The following is a 23,198-nucleotide window of genomic DNA, read 5'->3' as shown; positions in this document are numbered from 1 at the left end:
GTCCTGAGCAGCTCCAACTGAAATGAAAATGTTTGAGACCCGAGTCCATGGCTCATTCTCAAAGACTGCGGTGATGTAAAATCACATGAATTCCTATCCGGTCGTTCACCAAGTCGCCACAGATCGGATATGGATCGGATCTCGGTACCCCATAACGAACGTGGCCTAAATGTAATCTAAAACAGTTGGGATTCAATGCGATTTTTGCTGTTCACACAGCTACAGTAATGAAATGCCTATGATTTGTCCACTTTCACATGCGGTGTGAACGTAGCATTTGTTAGTGATTTACAGGCCGTCTTCACATTGAAGCTGCAGCCGCACGGTTTTAGAAACCTGCCTCCATTGTCCCGCCCCCAAACTGAAATCCGGATTTTATTGGCTGTGTCTCTGCAGGTTTGTGCCCATTCGTCAGCGCTCTGGAGCTGTTCAAGCGAGTTATTCTTTTCCCAATGTCCCACTAAAATGGAAACAAAAACAGTACTTTTAAAAGTGGTGGGTCAAATGTCCACTCACCCCCGTAGTCCCAGCGACCCTTCTGCGAAACGATCTTTCTATATTTGAATATATCCACCTCACAATGGCTGTTAATTGTTCCCTTTTTCTAAATTTGTTCACCTACACCATTTTGTTTATGCGCTCTCTCTATAATGCGACTGGAGGAGATGACCTTTTAATCTTCTTAGTTTGTATAATGGATGGTGTGCGAATGAGCTGCTCCTTTAAAGAGCTGTGAAAGCTGTGATGATGTGGGATGGAATTAGATTAGGGTTTGCTGGGAGCACATTTAGTCTAGCCGCTGAAAAATGACTCTGTCCAGAGCCCTGAGCCTATAAAACCGAGACAGTAAGTATCATGCATTTACAGCACTGAATTATTCATCCCAGACCGTCCCACAGATTTTAACAGCTTCTTCGTCTGGAGAGCCCGGACTTATTTAACCCTGACCAAAACACATCCAGGTCACCAGTGCCTTAGGGCATTGTTGGATTCACTACACGTTCTCTTGCCCTTTTCTGCAAGAGCACTAATAAGTTGCCTGACCGTACATAGACAGCCTGGCGGTTATGGTGTTTAGAGGGCTAAAGGTCTACGTTCAGGGCCGAAGGGTCAAGGATCTCTACATCTGCTGTGAGAGGGACCTAACCACCAGTCAGAATGGCTGTTTTGTGTGTGAAAGAATAAATGGAGATCATGGAGAACTGGAGCACACTTTCATCTCCACTGTGAAGTTCTTTAGCACAGACGAGGCTTTGTTTACTTCTCGCAGGAACCCAAAGGACATAGAGTTCCATTGTCTTGTGGTCTGACACAGATGCCTCGTTCCCTGTGAAGTGACTGAGCATGGTCACTACTGCCTCCCTGGGCATAGCCGTCCATGGCTCCGGCATCGTTTGGCGCTCGATGGGACTCGTCACAGTGGATGTATAATGGAGAGGAGAGAGAGTGCTCCGTCCTGTCACTCAGACTGATGGAAAAATCTCAATAGACTGATGGGTACAGAAGATATAGAACAAGCATTCTCATCTGAAATTTCATTATCCATTTTAAAGTCCTTAAGCTGGCCGAGCCTGTATGAGGCCCATCACTCAGGTTCCCTCACGCTGGGTGATGACTGAAATAGTCATGAAAGCTTAAGTAATCAAATAGTAAATTAGAATATTTGGTTTGCAAATGAAGGTCCAAACTGTCTGGACTTCACACTCTTCTAAGGCTTTAGTCAGGGTTTAATTCACAGAAGGAAGTATAGACAAATAGCATATAAAAAAAGCCATAAACAAAGAAAAATAATGGCTATAAATATTAATAAATGGGGGAAAATATTGCAGTCATTTAATTCAAACTCATTTTGTTGTGCAGTATAAGAGAATGATAGTCAAAGTCCAAACTAAATATGATGTGAAATAAAGGGGGTATTGGGGGGGGGGGGGGTCCAGGACCCCCTAATTACTGTTTTGGGCCCCCTGAAAACCACAAATTTTATAAAATATAAAAGTTTATATTTCTTAACTAACCAGTACAGCAGCATTTTGTAACTACAGTATGTTACAGTTTCTAAAAATGCAGACAGAATACATGTTCATTACTAAATAATATTCAAACTGTAACCATCAGAACATAACACAAAAATTACTCTGTGTTCCCATCTTGCACCCAGTGATTCCAGGTGTGCTCCGGACCCACGGCCGCCCTGAACTGGATAAGGGTCACAGACAATGAATGAATAAATGAATGTTATCTGTGTCTTGTGTCATGAAAACTTTCTTACAAGGGCTTTACCACCTCAAGCATTTAAAGAAATAAAAACAGTAACTATTAAGATAAATCAAGAACAAAATAATGAACATTCACAATGCACAGTTCTGAACTATGAACGTATTTCATTTTACCAAAGAGAAAGCTTGTAACAATGGGGAAAGAATGCTTGTTGCTAAAAGAAGTAGCCTGATGTGTGGCTTCAGAGCTGAATCCAAAATCACAAACAGGGAAAACATCTTCGAATAGAAGCAGACATTGCCAAAGCTTATCATTGTTATTGAGCAATAACATCAAGATCCTTTTATCTCCCAGCACTAGTGGGCAGTGTAGAGTTCAGGGAGAGGCTCCGCCATCACTTTGGAGAATACTAAATAATGAGCAGAAAGATTCATAACTAAATAATAATCCAGCAGTTTAAAGGGTTAAAACTTGAATGGTAGCTGGGTGACCTTGAATTTCATATTCCTTCCTCATCTAAGGAGTCAGATAGATTTCTCCCTGACAATGACTTGATGGATGTAGTTTGAACCCCATGAAAATCTCCTGAATACAAAAAGAAAAACCCAAAAACTAGCAAAAAGGAGAAAGAAAGATTTAGTTAGTGGAAGGTCACACAAGAGCAAGCCTAGTCCTTTCCTCAAATGGACACGGCATACCATCACCCTTCATCCGGCACGCTTCGCCGTGGCGGGCCGACAGCGCTTGTACACTGTCATGTTGATATTTCAGTTACAGGCTGGCTGGCAAGCCCCAGTGAGGCTCTTTGACTCTCTCAGGTCTCTCGCTCTCACACATTCTCTCTCACCATTTTCAGGCATGGCTGTTGACTCCAGTGGCCCGACAAACCATCTTGCAGACCATCTGCACGGCAGTGGGGGAGGGAAGGGTACACTGTGATGTGCACGGCTGCAAGTCCTGACGATTAGAGCAGGTGGCACGCTGCTGGTTTAAGCTGGTCGCAGCAGCCTTGCTGTTTTAATAAAGTCCAGAAATCATGCACCACACGTGACAGTAAATCTAGCCATTAGGTGATGGAAATATTTGTGAACATTGGTCGCCTAGTGTTATGCCGCCATCTACTTTTGCAATTTGCCCTTTGGAAAGATGGAGATTACATTGTGAAATGGCTAGAACTGATTACAAACACAAACTTTAAGGCTGTGTTCACATTTACAAGCCTCAAATATTTCTATAAATCAAACAGCTTGTTGAAGTGTATGTCATTACGACGAGAAGGTGGAAAAAATGACAGCTTTTACTGCGGCTCCAAAACATCATCTGAATCTCAAACGTCTCTCTCCACCCTACGTAGTGCACAGTGATAAAATAATCGCTTCACACTCCAGTAGTGCTTCGTAGGTCAAATTATAAATCCATTTATATTAATGTATATAGCTGTGCTGTATCGTTAGAAATAATATCGTTAAATACATTTTAAAACAATAAAAAAGTATCCACACCATGAAAATAGAGAAATAGAATGACTTTTTGCAGTTAGGTATAAGTTCAGAAGTGAGTAATTTTGTGGAGGGGCTTTGGGTACAATATGTACAAAAAAACTTGGTAAAATGTAAGGTATGCCACAAAAAGTGGCAGCAAACTACAATCCAAAAGATAAATGAAATCTCTCTCATTCGTCCCGTGTCACCTCTTAGAAAAATGTAGATAAATGTTAGAGGAATGTGATGATAACGTGTGGATATCCATCCATCCATTATCTGTAACCGCTTATCCAATTCAGGGTCACGGTGGGTCCAGAGCCTACCTGGAATAATTGGGCGCAAGGCGGGAATACACCCTGGAGGGTGCACCAGTCCTTCACAAGGCAACACACACACACACATTCACTCACACACTCACACCTACGGACACTTTTTTTGAGTCGCCAATCCACCTACCAACGTGTGTTTTTGGACTGTGGGAGGAAACCAGAGCACCTGGAGGAAACCCACGCAGACACGGGGAGAACACACCACACTCCTCACAGACAGTCACCCGGAGGAAACCCACGCAGACACAGGGAGAACACACCACACTCCTCACAGACAGTCACCCGGAGGAAACCCATGCGGACACAGGGAGAACACACCAACTCCTCACAGACAGTCACCCGGAGGAAACCCACGCGGACACAGAGAGAACACACCACACTCCTCACAGACAGTCACCTGGAGGAAACCCACGCAGACACAGGGAGAACACACCACACTCCTCACAGACAGTCACCCGGAGGAAACCCACGCAGACACAGGGATAACACACCACACTCCTCACAGACAGTCACCCAGAGGAAACCCACGCAGACACAGGGATAACACACCACACTCCTCACAGACAGTCACCTGGAGGAAACCCACGCAGACACAGAGAGAACACACCACACTCCTCACAGACAGTCACCCGGAGGAAACCCACGCAGACACAGAGAGAACACACCACACTCCTCACAGACAGGTCCCTGGAGCTGTGTGACTGTGACACTACCTGCTGCTCCACCGTGCTGCCCCTAACGTGTGGATAAGGTTTTTAAAATAGTGTAAATTACAACGTTGTTGTCTACAACCATTTGAATATGTAAAATTTCTGAAGGAAGCTGTGTTAATACAGGTAATAAACCTCCTCGCTGCCTTAGTTTCTGCCATTATTAGTTGGATTTTGAGAGATCAATTAAGAGCTTGTTGAAAATGGTAGTTTGTGACACATTTTCCTATTTTCTCCTCATTGAAAAACCATCATGATGAAAGATTACAGAGATCCTGTTCAGTAGAAAGAAGAGTCAATTAAAATGGAGATTTGACCCTTTTTTTCCTCGTCATAAAGGGTTCAACAGCAAGATTCTATTCTCCACTGGATAGTTAGGCAGAGCAGAACTGTAGGAAAGGGCATTTATACTGAGGGCGTGTGAAATCCAAACTGTTTGAACCATAGTGCTTGATTGGTTTCAGCTTTCCGCAGAAGTCAGGGCAAAAAGGATGTGCTCAGCTCAGGCTATTTCTTTTTTGTTTTTCCTCACTGTGCTATTTGAGCTTGTGCGCCTGTTACTCACAGCACTTTTTAACACACTGCCTTATTCTTTTCTTCCTTCTGAGACCACCCATTAGTTAGCCATCACTGCATTAAAGCTATTGGACAGCCATGACTTCATACCCAAATTTTCCTTGTTGTGTAGCATTTGAGGGGCTGGCTAAGCTTCTGTAAAGATTTAATCTTTTTATATTGGCTGTGACATTAGACAGCACAGTGAAATATTGAAGAAGTCTTTGTTAAATAATGCATCACATAGTCGACAGCTATTTATTTGCCTTTGTGTTAGCAATGTCAAGTTGGCTTTTGAGTACTGGCCTAATGGTGCGAGATGTGCCCTTGTCTTTTACAGAGAAAATAGCAGGGGAAGGATGAATGTCGTTTCATTATAGTAACTGAAAATCCATGACCTAGTACTAGTCTAGTTGTCTAACCTCTGGTCCATGAGCATGAGAGACAGTTTGTGAGAGGCAGGGCTATCAGGTAATACTTCTCTTTAAAATCAACTATAAATCTTTTAAAATTTAGAATAGACAATATGATTTTTGTGGGCGGCACAGTGGCGCAGCAGGTAGGTGTCACAGTCACACAGCTCCAGGGACCTGGAGGTAGCGGGTTCGATTCCTGCTCCGGGTGACTGTCTGTGAGGAGTGTGGTGTGTTCTCCCTGTGTCTGCGTGGGTTTCCTCCGGGTGCTCCGGTTTCCTCCCACAGTCCAAAAACACACGTTGGTAGGTGGATTGGTGACTCAAAAGTGTCCGTAGGTGTGTGTCTGTGTTGCCCTGTGAAGGGCACGGCGCCCCCTCCATGGTGTATTCCCGCCTTGCGCCCAATGATTCCAGGTAGGCTCTGGACCCACCGTGACCCTGAACTGGATAAGGGTTACAGATAATGAATGAATGAATGAATATGATTTTTTAGTGATGTACAATATATCGGCAGTCGATATGTTATTTGCCGATGCGTGGATCTTGTTATCGGTCCGATATTGGAATTTTAGTCGATATCACACACATAATTTGGCACCTTTTTATGCATTGACGCCTGTAAATACACAATTACGTCTGCCGTGTGGACGTTTTTCAGAGTTTCTGCAGAGAACAGTCTCTGGGATGGTGAATGGATGAATTTCCATTTTATTGTCAGTTTTAAGGGTGAAAACGAATTTAAATATGATGCCATGTTTTTGATTTGTTTACGTTCAGAAGCTCTGCGTCTTTTAAGATGGAATGGTGTGTTTGGTTAAAAAAACGACTCTTGAAACTCATTAGTAACTTGGCTTTTTTTTATTTTGTCTGTGTTTACTGCCATGCAGTTAACCAACTCCTGAAACTGGAGACATTTCCATTTTAAGTGATTTGAAACAGCAAAAATAAGTAAACATTACCCACCTACAGGAGTTGGACAATGAAAGTGACCACAGTAATTTATTAGTATGGTGTAGGTCCTCCTTTTGCGGCCAACACAGCGTCAGTTCGTCTTGGGAATGACATACACAAGTCCTGCACAGTGGTCAGAGGGATTGTAAGCCATTCTTCTTGCAGGATAGTGGCCAGGTCACTACATGATGCTGGTGGAGGAAAACGTTTCCTGACTCGCTCCTCCAAAACACCCCAAAGTGGCTCAATAATATTTAGATCTGGTGACTGTGCAGGCCATGGGAGATGTTCAACTTCACTTTCATGTTCATCAAGCCAATCCTTCACCAGTCTTGCTGTGTGTATTGGTGCATTGTCGTCCTGATACATGGCACCGCCTTCAGGACACAGTGTTTGAACCATTGGATGCACATGGTCTTACTGGTGCAGTGTGCAGTTAATGAAGGTTGGCCACCAGGCTGCTCCAATTTAGCCATGAAACCTCCCACACTACAATGACAGGGGTTTCAGTTTCATTGTCCACCCCCTGTATGAAACAGGAATAGAGCAATATTCTCATTTTAGTTTGTGTTCTTTAATGTTTGGGGCCTCTCCTTTGTTTAAAAAGCTCCAGATGCCTTATTAGCAGAGAGAGAATGCCTAGCATACCGGACAGAGACACTTTTTTTTTTTCTGGGCCATTTACTGACACTGGTTCTTCGTGAAAACATTTGACCGGTTTCGAGGACACAAAGGGTGAGGAAACATCTGAATTATATAAAAAATGTTACCATTAAAGTAACGTCTTGTTTGTAAACTCACAAAAGGTAAACTCGCAGTATTCTTGCTCCGCCTGAAGATTAGGACAATAATGATCTTTACGCAAATAGGGAGCAGACTTCCCTGTGACTGTTCAGTCGGGTCTTTTAAATTTCAGTCATGCTTCCCCATCCCGCTTCAGCTTAATGTCAAACATGGAATGCCACAGATTTAGCCTGACTAAATCAGTCAGAATGAGAATGAGCTTCGCAGACGTGATGTAGCACATTCTTGATTGATGTTCCAAAATGGCAAATTTGCATTTTAAATCTTTGCACAAATAGCCAGGCAAAGCAGCTCATGGATGTGCACAAACACAGAGAGCAACAACAGGCACAACAAATACTGAAGCATGGTGTGAATACTTATAAAGCAATATCCATGTTTCCATAGCTCCTGCACTGTCTACTGACAGTGGCTTGCTATGAGGTTATATTACCTGGAGACACCGGCGCACACAGAAGTGGTGTGTAAAATGACGACTCAAAAAGCATGGGTAGAGAATGAATAAGAAAAACTACAGATGAGGTGTAATATATAAGAATTATGATGCTGTTTATGTTTGTAATATCATGCATAATAACACTCTCGTCAAGTCTTGTCAGAAACGTGTGCTCCAAATTTTTAATATTTACTTCGCAAAGCGGTGGAGATATCTTTTGCCTACACACACCATCATTATAATTCCTCTCACAGCTGCTCTTTTAAACTCTCTCTCTCCTAAAATTGAGCTTTATCTGCAACAGGGGCTGCATATTTATACAAGGAGTAGAGTACAGCCAAGACTGGCAGGCTACAGTTTTTAGATCACATGGAGAATGGATTTCTGAAAAGCTGTTTGATGTTCGCTAAGGATGTTTGAGCCTGTGAAGGGCCTTGTTTTTCCTCCTCAGCAAAAGATCTGCTGTCTGTTTATTGCTCTTGAGACTGGGGCTTTTCTATGACTTACCTCATTTAGTCACTTCGTATTTTGGCACCCACAGTGCCCCTGGGGGCTTTAGACAGGGGCACGGCTGGGGGTCATCTGCACGTCTGTGCCGGGAGACGTGTGGCTTGATGAAGAATTCCTTATATGAAGATGTTTTTATATGCTTCCCCCCCTCCTCTCCCAGAATCCTGCCCCAAACATGCCACCTGCTGTGTGGGCTCCATTTGGGACGCTGGGTACCATCAGCAGATGTCGGGGCAGCACTGAAAGCCTCACCGCCTCGGGCCATTTTTGAGCCGCTCAAGTCAGTTTCATAGAGAAAGGGAGTGATGGAGAAGTGGTGTGATGTGGAGGTTGAGAAAGTGAAAGAAATGTAAGGAATAATACACGAGAGGGGGCGCTATAATGTGAGAGATGGTCTTGGTGTGCTGCAGTCATAGATCAGTAAACCAGTGCCAATATCTCACATTACAGCACAAACCTCGAGTGTATTATTGAGATTATACCACAGTTCGGTTATCGCAGTTTATTGTTACGTTTTAACATAAAAAAACAAGATTTGTTTATCAACATTCCACAAGGTAAATTAGAACTGGTTACGTGTATATTGCAGAGTAATACCAGAAGAGCTTCGGTCAGAGTGCCATTATCGTGCACTATAGGCACTCCTGGAACATCTCTCAGCCAATCACATTGCAGAGTCAAAACTGTGATTTAGTTCTAAAATAACTTCATATTTGTTTGTCTACAAAGTGTGAATATGTCACGTATTCACAAGAAGTGATAGTAGAAGAAGGCGGCACGGTGGTGCAGCAGGTAGGTGTCGCAGTCACACAGCTCCAGGGACCTGTAGGTTGTGGGTTCAATTCCCGCTCCGGGTGACTGTCTGTGAGGAGTGTGGTGTGTTCTCCCTGTGTCTGCGTGGGTTTCCTCCGGGTGCTCCGGTTTTCTCCCACAGTCCAAAATCACACGTTGGTAGGTGGATTGGAGACTCAAAACTGACCGTAGGTGTGAGTGAATGTGTGTGTGTGTGTTGCCCTGTGAAGGACTGGCGCCCCCTCCACGGTGTATTCCCATATTGCGCCCAGTGATTCCAGGTAGGCTCTGGACCCACCGCGACCCTGAACTGGATAAGCAGTTACAGATAATCGATGGATAATAGTAGAAGATATAAAGGCATGGAAACCTCTCTTCATGTTGCACTTTCCTGAGTCTAGGGCTTACAACATATCCCCACTTTACCAACGTCTTGATCCACTTTCATCAGAGGGCAACATCTCAACACTTGTTCTGTGAAAACCTGTTGTCATTGTATGGCTAAGTGAGGGGTGACTGAAAACACGCCAGTCTCTGTGGCCGGTTGCTAAGAGAACAAGTTTCTAGAGAGGGGTTTGACACAGCGAGGTGGCAATCAGCCCTCAGAGTGCCTGGTCTGGGCGTAATTTAGGAATGTGTGTGGTAATACCCTCAGTCTTTTATACTTGAGCCTCAGCAAATGACTACTGGGAGCCTCTTGGAGCACCACTCGTGTGAAGAGCACAGCACAAATAGTTCATCTGCTGCCGGAGTTATGTATTTACACTGTCTCAGTTGACTTACCAGACTCCACGGTGGAGCAGTATCTGGCACAATTTTCAGGCCTGCAAAGACATGCAAGTACCAATTTATAGGTCCAGGAGGCTGTTATGCAGCACTGTAAGAGGGAAGAAACTCCACAGACACTACAGATAGGAGGACATCATTGAGACCAGTAATAACTCTTACACCAGCCACTGCTTGGCCAGTTACACTTCATGTTATTTTGAAGGATCTTCTCTCAGACGTGGACTCTTAATAAATGCCACTAGCAAGCACACATCAGCATCAGCGGGCGACAGATTTGGTCGAGGGACCAGGGAAGCTGTCAGGGTAGAGTATGCCATGGGCTTGATTTTAAGAATACAGTGTCAGTGCTGTTAGGCTCTTTTCACAAGCCGAGCTCATTCGGGCTTGAGGCTTAAACTGCTGGAGAGGCCTGTTAGGAGACGTCGCAGTTGTGTCAGTCTTAATGGATATGTCAAGATGTGAACGTTGAGAATGAGACAGTGTGCTAGTGATGCACAGACACGTTTTTCAAAAAAGTAGACGAGAGGATGAAATTTTCTGGACTTGCTCATTCTCCAAGCTTCAAGTTTCGAGTTTATTTAGTATCTTCTTTGATTGGTTCTGGGAGGTTTTAAGCAGGGCTCTTATAATTAAGGACATGTATATATTCTTTAAGTGTGATGGTTTGTCAAAAAAATTAAAAATAAATTATATATATTTAATAAACACAAACATACACGTGATTTTTTTTACCCCAAATATTTGGATAAGCAAAGACATATTCACTGTCCAAACTTTGCGATGCTGTGGTTTGCAAACTGCCTACTTTATGTCGACTGATAGCACTTTCCCTCGAAAGGAACTTTGGTTCTTGAACCGGTTCCGTTTCTGATTCTGATTTCTGATTCCATAGTTGCTCAGTTCCAGCGTTGTGGCTGAATACAGTGCGAACATCAAAGCTGTAAATAAATCGACAAAGTCATGACAGGGCCATTGTTTATTCTTTGTTTACATCGGGTATATATATATATATATATATATATTATACACACGTGCAAATGTCAGAGCCGTCCTGAGGAGCTTGTGAACAGCAGAGAATAGCAGCCAACACACCCCATGTCTCGCCAAATACAACCCCAGAAACACACACAGACGGAGCACTTTCCTGTTTTAATTTGTTATTTATAAGACACGCTGTTAATACTCCTGTCCAGCTCCACTGAACCTTAACACTTTGTTTAAGGCTCTGAGATCTTTCTGGAGTTTCTTTAGCTCGCCACAACCATGGACAATGTCACAGTCGCTTCTTTGGTTCCAGCTGGGAATGGACTTTTCTGGTTCGCGAACCAATTTATCTTGGTGGAATTTCACTGAATGGTTCTAAATTTGGTTTATGAACAGATCCATTTTCTCGTTGGTGGAAAAGCACTATGAATATCTTGAGATATTTAGCCACCTGCTAAATCAGCAGGATCAAAGTCAAAGGAACCCCACTTCAGACATCAAACATGTCTTGACTGATCAGTTACATATGGAGTAATGGGAACACTGTGTAAATTAAATTTTTTGGATGATCTTAATGGTGGATTGCATTACGTCTGCTGCCTGTAGCCTAGTAAAATAATCACCCTCTATTTCTTGTTACTCTCTTCAGGAGCTGACGTGTCTTTATCTCACTGGGTGTGGTTACGGAAGGAGGATGAGGATTCTATTGTTGCTGCTAGCTGTCAGCTCACTGACTTCAAGATACACAGTGGGTAAGTAGATTCTGACCTGTCCTCTCCTCTTCTATCAGCTCAGCATCACAGACGTCCCATTAGAGTTCTCTGTGTATTCCTTCACACCATCTTTCCCTCTTCCTTCCAATACACACTTTCATTTTGTTCACCTCTCTAAGCACCTTGTAGAAACTAGTGATGGGCATTTTGGCCGAAGTTAATCTTCACAGAATAATAGTCACAGAATGAATCAATGAATAACATTAATTGATTGGTCCATTTCACAAATTGAGTTTCAGAACTTCTTTGAATAATTGATTCATCTTAAAGTCGTGCTCATCTCTAGTGGAAACATTTCCGAAATGTAGGATATCAAATTGAAGACATGGAATGTGTCTGGAATACACAATGTTAGGAGTGGGCTTCTCAACAGAGATTAATTATTGATCATACTATTTTAGGTCAGTGAGCTGAAGTTATTTGATTTTCTTGAGGGGAGTTCTTTACTCTGGGTCAGAATGATGTAGACGCCATTAAAAGCTGTTGAAAATGCAATGGCAACCTTAATAAAACCACACTTAGTAACACAGACAAGCACCGACTATTTAAAAGTGGCCCATGTGGAAATAAATGTGCACTCAGAAAAACGTATTGTGCTATGATTTATCATAATGATGATAACTCGTTGTCATATCAACAGCCACCAGGAGGCTGAAGTACAAACGCCATTTCCAAAAAATGCGGGATGCGTGCATAATTTAAATAAAAAGTATGCAATGATGACACCTCAGTCCATTTTAAATGAGCTCAGGCCCAAGAGAGCAGTGGCATTTCTGGATCACAGACAGCGGCTTTGGTGAGTGTTATAAGCTCATACAGTGATTTCCACTACAGAAACATGTCTGGTTTTAACTCAGTGCCACCTGAGGGCCCAAAGATCACAGCCAGTTCATGTTGGTTTTGGGGGGAGTTCTCCCTTGCATTAAGAGATTTCTCCAGATTCTCTAGATCTTTAAAATGATGTGTAAATTGTGTGCTGCAGATGATGAGGTGGCAAACCCCTCCCCGTCTTTAGCTCTGAAAAACTCTTTTAAACCCAATCATGGCACTGAATTGTTGCCAATTAATTTTATTTCCAAGGTTACACAGCATTAACACTCCTCTGTTTCCTGTTCCAACCTTTTTGGAACCTATTACTGGTTTCATATTCAGAATGGGCATTTATTTTTCAAATAAATAAATACAATCTCTCAGGGATGACTTCGTAATATGTTCAATTAGAGAAAGTGTTTCAAATGATGTGCACATAATTGTTGTGTTTTTATTTACATTTTGCTCAGTGTTCCGACTTTTTTCTGGAAATGGGGTTTGTTTAATTGTGAAGTAGGCAACACATAACCCTTTTATTTCCAATGTTTCACATTAAAGGTCAGTGTAGTTACATGAAACTATGAGAAATACATTTAAAAGTGTAGTTCACGATTGTAATCAGAAAAACACTATGAAATGTTTCCTCGCCATGTGCAGTCGGTTTGAGCTGGAAACCAGTCTAATGTGTTTACGAAGCCTCAGTGTTTGTGAGTGTGTGCTATTCCTTCTCTCTCTCTCGTTTGAGGGGAAAAACAACTGCTGTTTGTACTTGGCTGAGAGAGAGAGAGAGAGAGAGAGAGAGAGTGTGTGCGTTTGGTGTTTTTACACATTTACTGACACTGGGGCTTCGTAAACAAGGCGAGTATCATTTTGAGATGTGATCTGAATATGGACAGGTTAGTGCAGTCTCATATGTATTTGGTGAGAGAGTTCCAGCCACAGAAAACTATACGTCTCCCTAGGACTTGAGGGCTATAGACAGGAGTTTGGCTTCAGAGGAGCTTGGGAAGGAGAACGATGGTGAAGCAGGTCATTGAAAATGGAGAGGGCCTAGTTATGGGAGGCTTTGTGAGTGAAGAGGAAACCTGTGTGTTGAATCTGTTGAGAAACAGGAAGCCAGTGAGGTTTCTGGAGGACAGACATAATGTGATCAAGGAAACGAGTGAGCGTGCAGCCGAGTTCTGAATGTACTGGAGTTTATTCCGAGTGCCATAGAGAATGCTGTTACTGTAGTCAATTCCGGGTGGATGGATGAAGGCATGGATCAGAGTTTCAGCGGCAGTGGAAGAGAGTGATTATTAGGAGACGTCTTGGAGTTGTTGATAGTCATTTTTAATAATAATAATACTGAGAAAAAGAAGAACAATAATCCCAAGCTTTAAAGCTTATATTAGATATTATCAGACGTAGCCGTACACACGTTACAAATGTCTGCATCAAAGCTAATAATACTGATGATGAGTCACTCTCGCTCACCCTACTTTATCTGAAAGGCCCATTAGTGGAGTCTAAGCGCAGAGCACAGTTAATGCCTCCTCAGTCGGGAGCAGACGGAGTGGGGCTGAATCTCCTGTGGAAGGTGTGTGAAAAGATTTCATGCTGGAATTCCATTACAGGAAGCAGTAAACACAGTGCTGAGCCGAAGTGTTATCCCCGAGCAGAAAGCTCAGCACGGAACAGGCTGATTAGGAATACTCCCCTCCCTTGCCTTCTCCTCCTCTTCACTCCACCCTTAGCTTCTAGTCCATGTCTCACACTGTCCCAGATTCCAGAGGGCCCTTTGTAAGTAGCTGCAGACTGAACACCCTTGAACACATACCACATACTGAAACACGTACGTTTACATGGTCACTAGCTCAGGCATGAAGGCACACTTTACTCTGAATTGCAAATTCATAAAACAAAACTATCATGCTTCTCCTAATCTGGGGAGATGTACTGCACCATACACATGCACCAGGGCTTCACAATATATTAGTATAAGTGTATATTAGATTTTTTTAATATTTACTGCATGCAGATATGCCCTGTAACTAATCCCAGTGTTTTACTATGTCTGTTATTGACATGAAAATTATCCCACTTATTGATGTGAAGGAAACTCACGCAGACACAGGGAGAACACACCACACCCCTCACAGACAGTCACCCGGAAGAAACCCACACAGACACAGAGAGAACACACCACACTCCTCACAGTCAGTCACCTGGAGGAAACCCACGCAGACACAGAGAGAACACACCACACTCCTCACAGTCAGTCACCCGGAGGAAACCCACACAGACACAGAGAGAACACACCACACTCCTCACAGTCAGTCACCCGGAGGAAACCCACGCAGACACAGGGAGAACACACCACACCCCTCACAGACAGTCACCCGGAGGAACCCCACACAGACACAGGAAGAACACACCACACTTCTCACAGTCACCCGGAGGAAACCCACGCAGACACAGAGAGAACACACAACACTCCTCACAGACAGTCACCCGGAGGAAATCCAGGCAGACACAGGGAGAGGAAACCCACACAGACACAGGGAGAACACACCACACTCCTCACAGACAGTCACCCGGAGGAAACCTACGCAGACACAGGGAGAACACACCACACCCCTCACAGACAGTCACCTGGAGGAAACCCACAGACACAGGGAGAACACACCACATTCCTCACAGACAGTCACCCGGAGGAACCCCACACAGACACAGGAAGAACACACCACACTTCTCACAGTCACCCGGAGGAAACCCACGCAGACACAGAGAGAACACACCACACTCCTCACAGACAGTCACCCGGAGGAAACCTACGCAGACACAGGGAGAACACACCACACTCCTCACAGTCAGTCACCCGGAGGAAACCCACGCAGACACAGGGAGAACACACCACACCCCTCACAGACAGTCACCCGGAGGAACCCCACACAGACACAGGAAGAACACACCACACTTCTCACAGTCACCCGGAGGAAACCCACGCAGACACAGAGAGAACACCCCACACTCCTCACAGACAGTCACCCGGAGGAAATCCAGGCAGACACAGGGAGAGGAAACCCACACAGACACAGGGAGAACACACCACACTCCTCACAGACAGTCACCCGGAGGAAACCTACGCAGACACAGGGAGAACACACCACACTCCTCACAGACAGTCACCCGGAGGAAACCCACGCAGACACAGGGAGAACACACCACACCCCTCACAGACAGTCACCCGGAGGAAACCCACACAGACACAGGGAGAACACACCACACTCCTCACAGACAGTCACCCGGAGGAACCCCACACAGACACAGGAAGAACACACCACACTTCTCACAGTCACCCGGAGGAAACCCACGCAGACACAGAGAGAACACCCCACACTCCTCACAGACAGTCACCCGGAGGAAATCCAGGCAGACACAAGGAGAGGAAACCCACGCAGACACAGGGAGAACACACCACACTCCTCACAGACAGTCACCCGGAGGAAACCCACGCAGACACAGGGAGAACACACCACACTCCTCACAGACAGTCACCCGGAGGAAACCCACTCAGACACAGGGAGAACACACCACACTCTTCACAGACAGTCACCCAGAGGAAACCCACGTCGACACAGAGAGAACACACCACACTCCTTACAGACAGTCACCCGGAGCGGGACTCGAACCCACAACCTCCAGGACCCTGGAGCTGTGACAGAGACACTACCTGCTGCACCACATTGCCACCCCTGTGTACATATTTCAACTATAATTAAAAGCTTCAGTACTGAGACGATTAATCCCAGCAAGTTGTGCAATTAATTAGTTATGTTTTTTTTTTTGATCCACAACCCTAATGTTATGTATATTTAAGTCTCATGTATTTTACAATATTTTTCACCCCCTTTAAGAATTGATCACTTAGATGTCTGCTACAAGCTTCAAAGATTCATGGTGTTAAGATCTCTGCAGGAAGGGAACGTCTGGTGTTTGATTAACACTAAATAAACATTTAAATGAACATAGACTTGTTAGTTGCAATTAGTAAAACTGTAGAAGAGGTACAGTAATAATAATCAGACACAGATGTAAAATCCAGCAGAGTTTCACATAGGCCTCATCCCACTCTCTTTCGACCTGCAGCCACAACATTCCTGTAATCTCTGGCCATTGGTTAATTGATTATTCATACACCAATAGCATTTGAACTAATGGAACTGAACAAATGTGAATTATTTTGTCCATGAATGTTTGTTACAATGCGGAACATATCACAGTTGCAGCATAATCTCATTAAATGGGTTCATAGAGTGCAGTCGTACATGTTGAAAACTGTATAAAAAATATAGATATAAAAAGCATGAACACGAACACTGACAACACTGTATATACCCTGTGGCTAAAACTGAAAATGCACAACACATTTTGCCCTCGCATTCATTCTCTTTTACACTATAATCCCAGTCTCTGACCCAATTCACAAAGCTACGGAAGTATCTGCAGCTACCTAGAGAATCTACTCTGTGTGTGTACATCCCTCTGGTTCTCCTCTGCTTGTCACAGTGCTTGAGTGAATGCAATTATATCTGACAGCATGTATCCCCTGCTGAGTTTGCCCAGGAGGAATACTCTCCCATCCTCCGGATCCTTTCTGCAGATTCACTGCGTCTTCGTTTAGGACAGACCCTTCTGTTTGGGTCCCTTTTGGCATCCACATGCTTTAATAGAGTAATTAGATTCCATCAGACCAGTCAGTGGCACGGAGGCACGGAGATTATTTCATTTGTAAATATGTTTCTGAATAACCGCGTCGTTGCACGTAGCCGGACCGGTTTCTCTTGTTAATGTCCAGTTGTGATGCATTAGTCCTGCTCCTATAACAAAGCTAAATTATCAGCATTCATTGATGCTTGTGGTGTTTATTTGAGATTGGGCTGGACAATACGGCCAAAATTTATATCACGATATATTTCTTAATTTCAGTTGATATAATATCATCTCTGTATCGATATTAACAACATAAAAGCCACAGGAAACTTCTTGGCTTTGTAAATATTAATGTTTTTAAACTCATTTTTAAATTGAGTGCCGAACTGTGACTGTAAATAATGTGTATTGAAATAATGAAAGTGTTTTTTTTTTAAATCAAAACAATGTTATTCAAACAGTTTATATTGTGATAAAGATTAATACTGAATTATTGTCCGATCCTAGTGTAGCTACTGTACCAAGCAATCAATGGTTTTGGCCTGGTTCTGATAAAATGGCCAGGTTTTGGACACCTGATCTCTAAATACAGAGAAAAATACTCAGTAAATGAAGACATAAGAAGTCTTCTTGGTGTGAAATGGGTCATCCCTGATGTGTGTGTGTGTGTGTGTTTGTGTGGATATTAGTTGGAGATGTGTGTGTGTCGGGTCATGACAGCGGGCCGGTGTTTGAAGAGCAGCCATCCAGTCTGATTTACCCAGAGGGGCTCCCTGAGGGTAAAGTGACCCTGAATTGCCAGGCCAGGGCCAGCCCTGCAGCGTCCTACAGGTAACGCATTTCATTTAGCATTTAGCAGCAACTAATCCACTCAACAACAGTCTGCATCAAAATGTAAACACACACTCCTCATGCTGTTCAGAACAAATGAATACCAAGTTTATGGAATGTGCAGCTTTTCCGATTTTTTAAACAGGTTGTTTTCTGTCACATGGATCAGACCAGATGGAGGACAGGACGAATAAAACATGGTGGAAGCCTGTTCTCTGTTCATTTAGGAGATATTATGAGAGAAATGTAAAAACAAATACATCACAGTTCTGATATTTAACTGAACTGTAGGATTAGCTGCTATCGAGGCAGTAGAACAGTCTTCTTCTCCAGACCTCCTTTAACTCAAGGACACAAATGAAAGCTCACAAAAATACTGAAACATAGAACTTGTTTTTAGCACTTAAGGCAACATTAGGTTTAAAATCCATCACCAGTGGATACCCACAGAACTGAGCAAAATGAAATACTCACTCCACATAGACGGCACAATTAGGTTAGCTTTCAATTCCACCTTAAATGGGGCGGCAGGTCTATGGCATCTGCTGCACCATTTAAGGCGGAACAGGACACTAGCAAATTAAAAGCTGACTTCAGCCTCATGAGGTTTTGAGAAGAGAGTAATGTGTTTTCCACTGTTCTGTGTGTGCTGTGTCTGCGCTGGTGATATGTTTAAAACAACATCTACAAAAAACACAACTAAATTTATAAAAAATAAACAAGCTTCTGAACAGGAAGCTGATTCACTCTCGTTGCTAATCTGTCACGCTCTTCACAGGTGGCGTGTGAATGGGTCCGAAGTGGTGATAGGAGAAAAGACTCGCTACACACTTGTAGCTGGTAACCTGGTCATCAATAACCCACAACACGGCACAGATTCTGGCTCCTACCAGTGCCTCGCTTTCAACCGCTGTGGCGCCATCGTTAGCCGTGCCGCCAACCTCAAATTTGGCTGTGAGTAAGCTACAGACCTCCACGAACCTACGTTGTATCTACAGTCAGTGTTCATTTGATCAGCTCCACTGACCATACAGGAATATTACAGATTGTAGTCCTGTTTCTCTGCATACTTTCTGATCCCATTTCACCTGTTCTTCAGCGCTCAGGACCCCCACAGAGCAGGTGTGATGTGGTGGTGGATCATTCTCAGCGCTGCAGTGACACTGACGTGGTGGTGGTGTGTTACTGTGTGTTGTGCTGGTGTAGAGTGGATCAGACACAGCAGTGCTGCTGGAGTTTTTAAACCCTGTGTCCACTCTCTGTCCACTCTGTGAGGTGGAATATTCTTAGTCCAACAGTTACACTGAGGGCTTTTAAAACTCCAGCAGCACTGCTGTGTCTGATCCACTTCTGATCCAGAACTACAAAGTACTCCGGTGTGGTCAGTGGGGCTCATCAAATGGACCCTACAGTGTCCATCTGTTTCCCTGTACTTTTAATTTCTGTGCTTTATTTTATTTTTTTCTATTTTCTGTTAGACCTTCATGATTTCCCTTCAGAAGGTAGGAATCCTCAAACAGCATATGAAGGGGTCGGAACTTTCCTTGCCTGCCAACCACCAGCTCACTACCCAGGTGCCCGTAAAGCCAAAAAAAACAATCCTTGATTTTTATGCACCTACAAAGCTGAGCAAAGGCAACTTATCGTCTCCATGTTTTATAGCTCTCTCCTACCGATGGATCCTCAATGAGTTTCCTAGCTTTGTCCACCCAGAAGAAGGCAGGTTGTTTGTTTCCCAGGTAACGGGCAACCTGTACATCGCCAATGCCAGAGCTAACGACACAGGCAAATACTTCTGTCTCACCACCATTAACATGGATATCAGCACCAAGAGCACCTTCAGCAAAGCCATCCAGCTCACAGTGCAGCCTGATGGTCAGTGCTAACCGCTAACGTCTCGCCTCTTATCGTCAGCCCTTGAAGTTTGAGAAATAGTGCCTTTAATTATTTTTTTCTCTATAGATTTTAAAAGACTGTTGTCATGCTTGAACATGTTTTCTTCACTGCAGTCTTGTTTTCTGTTAATCTTCAGCTAACCTACGAAAGTCTGGTCCAAGCATCCGCGTGCGCTTCCCCTCAGAGACATATGCACTTGCAGGCCACACTGCGCAGCTGGAGTGTTTCGCCTACGGCAAGTACGTGCCCTTGGCCCAGAGATGCTATCCCCAGTGGAGCTCCGAGTGGTGCACCTCTCCATCTGCAACATACTGTAACACAATTCTTATATGAAGTCAGAATCCAGAACCTCATTATATGCTGAGTGTTCAGTTTCTTTCTTACATCAGCCCTGTACCGACACTCTTTTGTGATTTTTAGCAGGTACACGTACGTGAAAGCCCTGTTGCTGCTCAGTTAACACAAGTATTTCTGTGTTTTTAAACATGTGTTCATGCCAGGGTCGGACATAGTCTTAGAGAGCCAGACAATATCTCGTATTTATAATATATATCTGGGAACAGTGAAGCTGACAACATGTTTTGAGAATAGGAACAAAAAAGAAAAAAACTCACTCATTCATTGTTCAAGAGTTACAAAAGTCTCACCAGGAAAACAAATACCAAACAACAGACAGTCTTAACAGTGGTTGGAGCTGACTATACATATTGTAAATTATGCCGTAGTGTAGCACACTGTTTCAGGTCTCAGAGCTGATTAAACTAATTTTTTTCACCAGTGTTCAAGCTTTAAAAGTAGAGTCTTGGATTCTGATGCTCTCTCTGGTTTGTTTACATTCAGAAACTCAGCATCTGAAGAAAAAGTGTTGTTTGTTTGCGGCTGAAGTTTAAATTCTTTATATTCATTGTTTGAATCACCACAGAAACTCCTTTGTTACTCGAGTTGCACTTTGTGTCTTTACTTTCACGCAGTGAGCATTCATTCCTAATAAAGCAATATCTTCATCTCGGTTCATGCTTTTTGGAGGTTTCTTCACACCTCCAGATGGCGTTTCTCTGCCGTGAGCACAGAGAGAGAGAAAGCCTAGCACCGGACCCAGACACTTTGTTTTTATTACACTTTTACAGACACAGGGGCTTCGTAAACACATTAGAGAGGTTTCCAGAGCAAACCGACTGCAGAGCAGCACATGGAGAGGACACACACTCAGAGCTTTATACACAGGGTTTTTGATTACAATAATGAACATTGCCTTTAAGTGATAAAAGTGGCTTTTCAGTAGCTGAAAAACAAGAGGGACTTGTGCACTCAGAGCAACTTATGAATGCAAAAACATTAACCTTTGTTGCCTAATAATAATACATTTAATTTACACACACTCAAGGTCGCTTAACATCAATACAGGAGAGAAAAAAAACAGCAAAAATCATTCGGTTGTTTACAGGATGGAGCTGATGAAAATGTGAAGAGAGAGAAGAGCAGAAACAGCTGCTTCAGCCATGTACAAACGTAATTTGTAACTAACGTAAGCAAACCAGAGAGAACGGTGTTTCCCCACAATCGTAGAGGTCCCCTTTAACTGTTACCTGGTATCAAGTTTTCCATCAATCTACTGAAAATCTGGTTTCTTTTCTCTCTCAGTCCTACACCGAAATACCGCTGGAGGAAAGTGGATGGACTTTTACCCTCTAAGGTTGGGGTGAGTGCAGATGCCCCAGTTCTGATCATCCCTGACCTGAGTTTTGATGATGAGGGCATGTACGAATGTGAGGCCTACAGCTCAGAGGGAAAGGATGTACACCAGGGGCGCATCTCTGTCCAAGGTACACTTACACACCTTACTATGGTGTGCTAATAGCTTGAAGGGTAGAAATAAATAGATTTTCCTCAGTGTAGAAGATAGCATTGATAATTCTACAATGCTCATTTATTTTTCTGTCTTGTATGGAATTAGATTTTGGCTCCCTGACCAAGGTGTGTCCCTACCTTACGCCCAGTGATTCCAGCTAGTCTCTGGACCCATTGTAATCCTATAAAAAACAATTTGTATAAAAAATAACATTTAAAAATGACAGCTTTACACAAAATCTCCATATCAAGCCTTTTGTTCTGAAGTCAACTGGGAGCGCTCTCTGAACAACACGGAAGACATGATCAAGTGGCAGTTTTTAACAATGAAGTTCTCTGAGAAAACAAGAACAAGTTTTAATTTTAAAGCGTGTCCATCAATCACCATCAGACGCATTCCATGAAGTTCTATACGCACTATTCTTGAGCTAATCTGAAGGCCACAAAGTTTGGAGGTCTGCAGAATGTTTGTGACATCAGCGCACTATGTGCCTCAGCATCCACTGACTCTGCTTTGTCATTTTATGTGGCATACCACTTTGTGGCTGAGTTGCTGTGGTTCCCAATTGGAATATTTAGTAGCGAGGAAAACTCATTCACATATATATATATATATATATAAAAGCAACTTAATGCACTAAAACTCTATAATTATTGGTGTATGATGTATGCCTTTGAATTCCAAATCATGTATATGTTACGACTTGCCTAATCCACTCAATGCTGACGAATAACCTCTATTTTAAAGACTCTAATAAGACCTCTGTAGTGTTGAGTTAGCAGGTCAAATCACTTGATCTGTAATTATGGTTTGAATGTTTTACTATTCAGAATGTGCTAGAATAAGTACACTTGTTTAAGTGCTGGTTCTACAGAGTGCTTTCTTGGCACAGCCTACATTGAAATAAGGACATTGTGGATGAATAATGATATGTGTGTGTGCGTGTGTATTCAGCCCAACCTGAGTGGCTCCAGGTGATGAGTGATTCTGAAGTGGAGATCAGTTCAGAGCTGCATTGGAGCTGTGTAGCTGCAGGGAAACCAAGACCCATAATCCGCTGGCTACGCAATGGATTACCACTCAGCACACAGGTCAGCCACACACACACACACACCTATAGTGGTAAAGAGTAACTGAATGCATATTCATTTATAACTCTAAACAATCTCCTCAGCAGGAGCCCTGGAATCTGCAACACAAGTCTAGTGTTTACCATTCACCACCAGGCAATTTCAATGCTATAATGGATGAAGTCCACACACACACACACACACACACTAGACTCACAATTGGGGCACTGCAGTAAAGAATAGAGCTGTTTCTTCTGATAACATTCGAGGAGTATATTTAAGTAATCGTTTACAGATT

At 43.3% G+C, this 23,198-nt stretch overlaps 1 protein-coding gene across 1 annotated transcript in view; it reads left to right on the top strand.

The window, feature by feature from the left end:
• Nucleotides 1-23,198, top strand: part of cntn2 (contactin 2) — a 49,133-nt gene that overhangs the window by 10,071 nt on the left and 15,864 nt on the right. Inside the window, exons 2-9 of the mRNA XM_066671559.1 lie at nucleotides 11,626-11,728; nucleotides 17,944-18,085; nucleotides 18,864-19,039; nucleotides 19,564-19,659; nucleotides 19,748-19,960; nucleotides 20,118-20,220; nucleotides 21,623-21,804; nucleotides 22,785-22,921. Of these exons, the coding sequence (XP_066527656.1) occupies nucleotides 11,671-11,728; nucleotides 17,944-18,085; nucleotides 18,864-19,039; nucleotides 19,564-19,659; nucleotides 19,748-19,960; nucleotides 20,118-20,220; nucleotides 21,623-21,804; nucleotides 22,785-22,921 (1,107 nt within the window). The 5' untranslated portion in view covers nucleotides 11,626-11,670. The remainder of the gene's footprint in view (nucleotides 1-11,625; nucleotides 11,729-17,943; nucleotides 18,086-18,863; nucleotides 19,040-19,563; nucleotides 19,660-19,747; nucleotides 19,961-20,117; nucleotides 20,221-21,622; nucleotides 21,805-22,784; nucleotides 22,922-23,198) is intronic.

The sequence above is a fragment of the Hoplias malabaricus genome, chromosome 5, assembly GCF_029633855.1.
Source record: "Hoplias malabaricus isolate fHopMal1 chromosome 5, fHopMal1.hap1, whole genome shotgun sequence".
Taxonomy (NCBI): Eukaryota; Metazoa; Chordata; class Actinopteri; order Characiformes; family Erythrinidae; genus Hoplias; species Hoplias malabaricus.
This window is presented reverse-complemented; position numbering and strand designations above follow the sequence as displayed.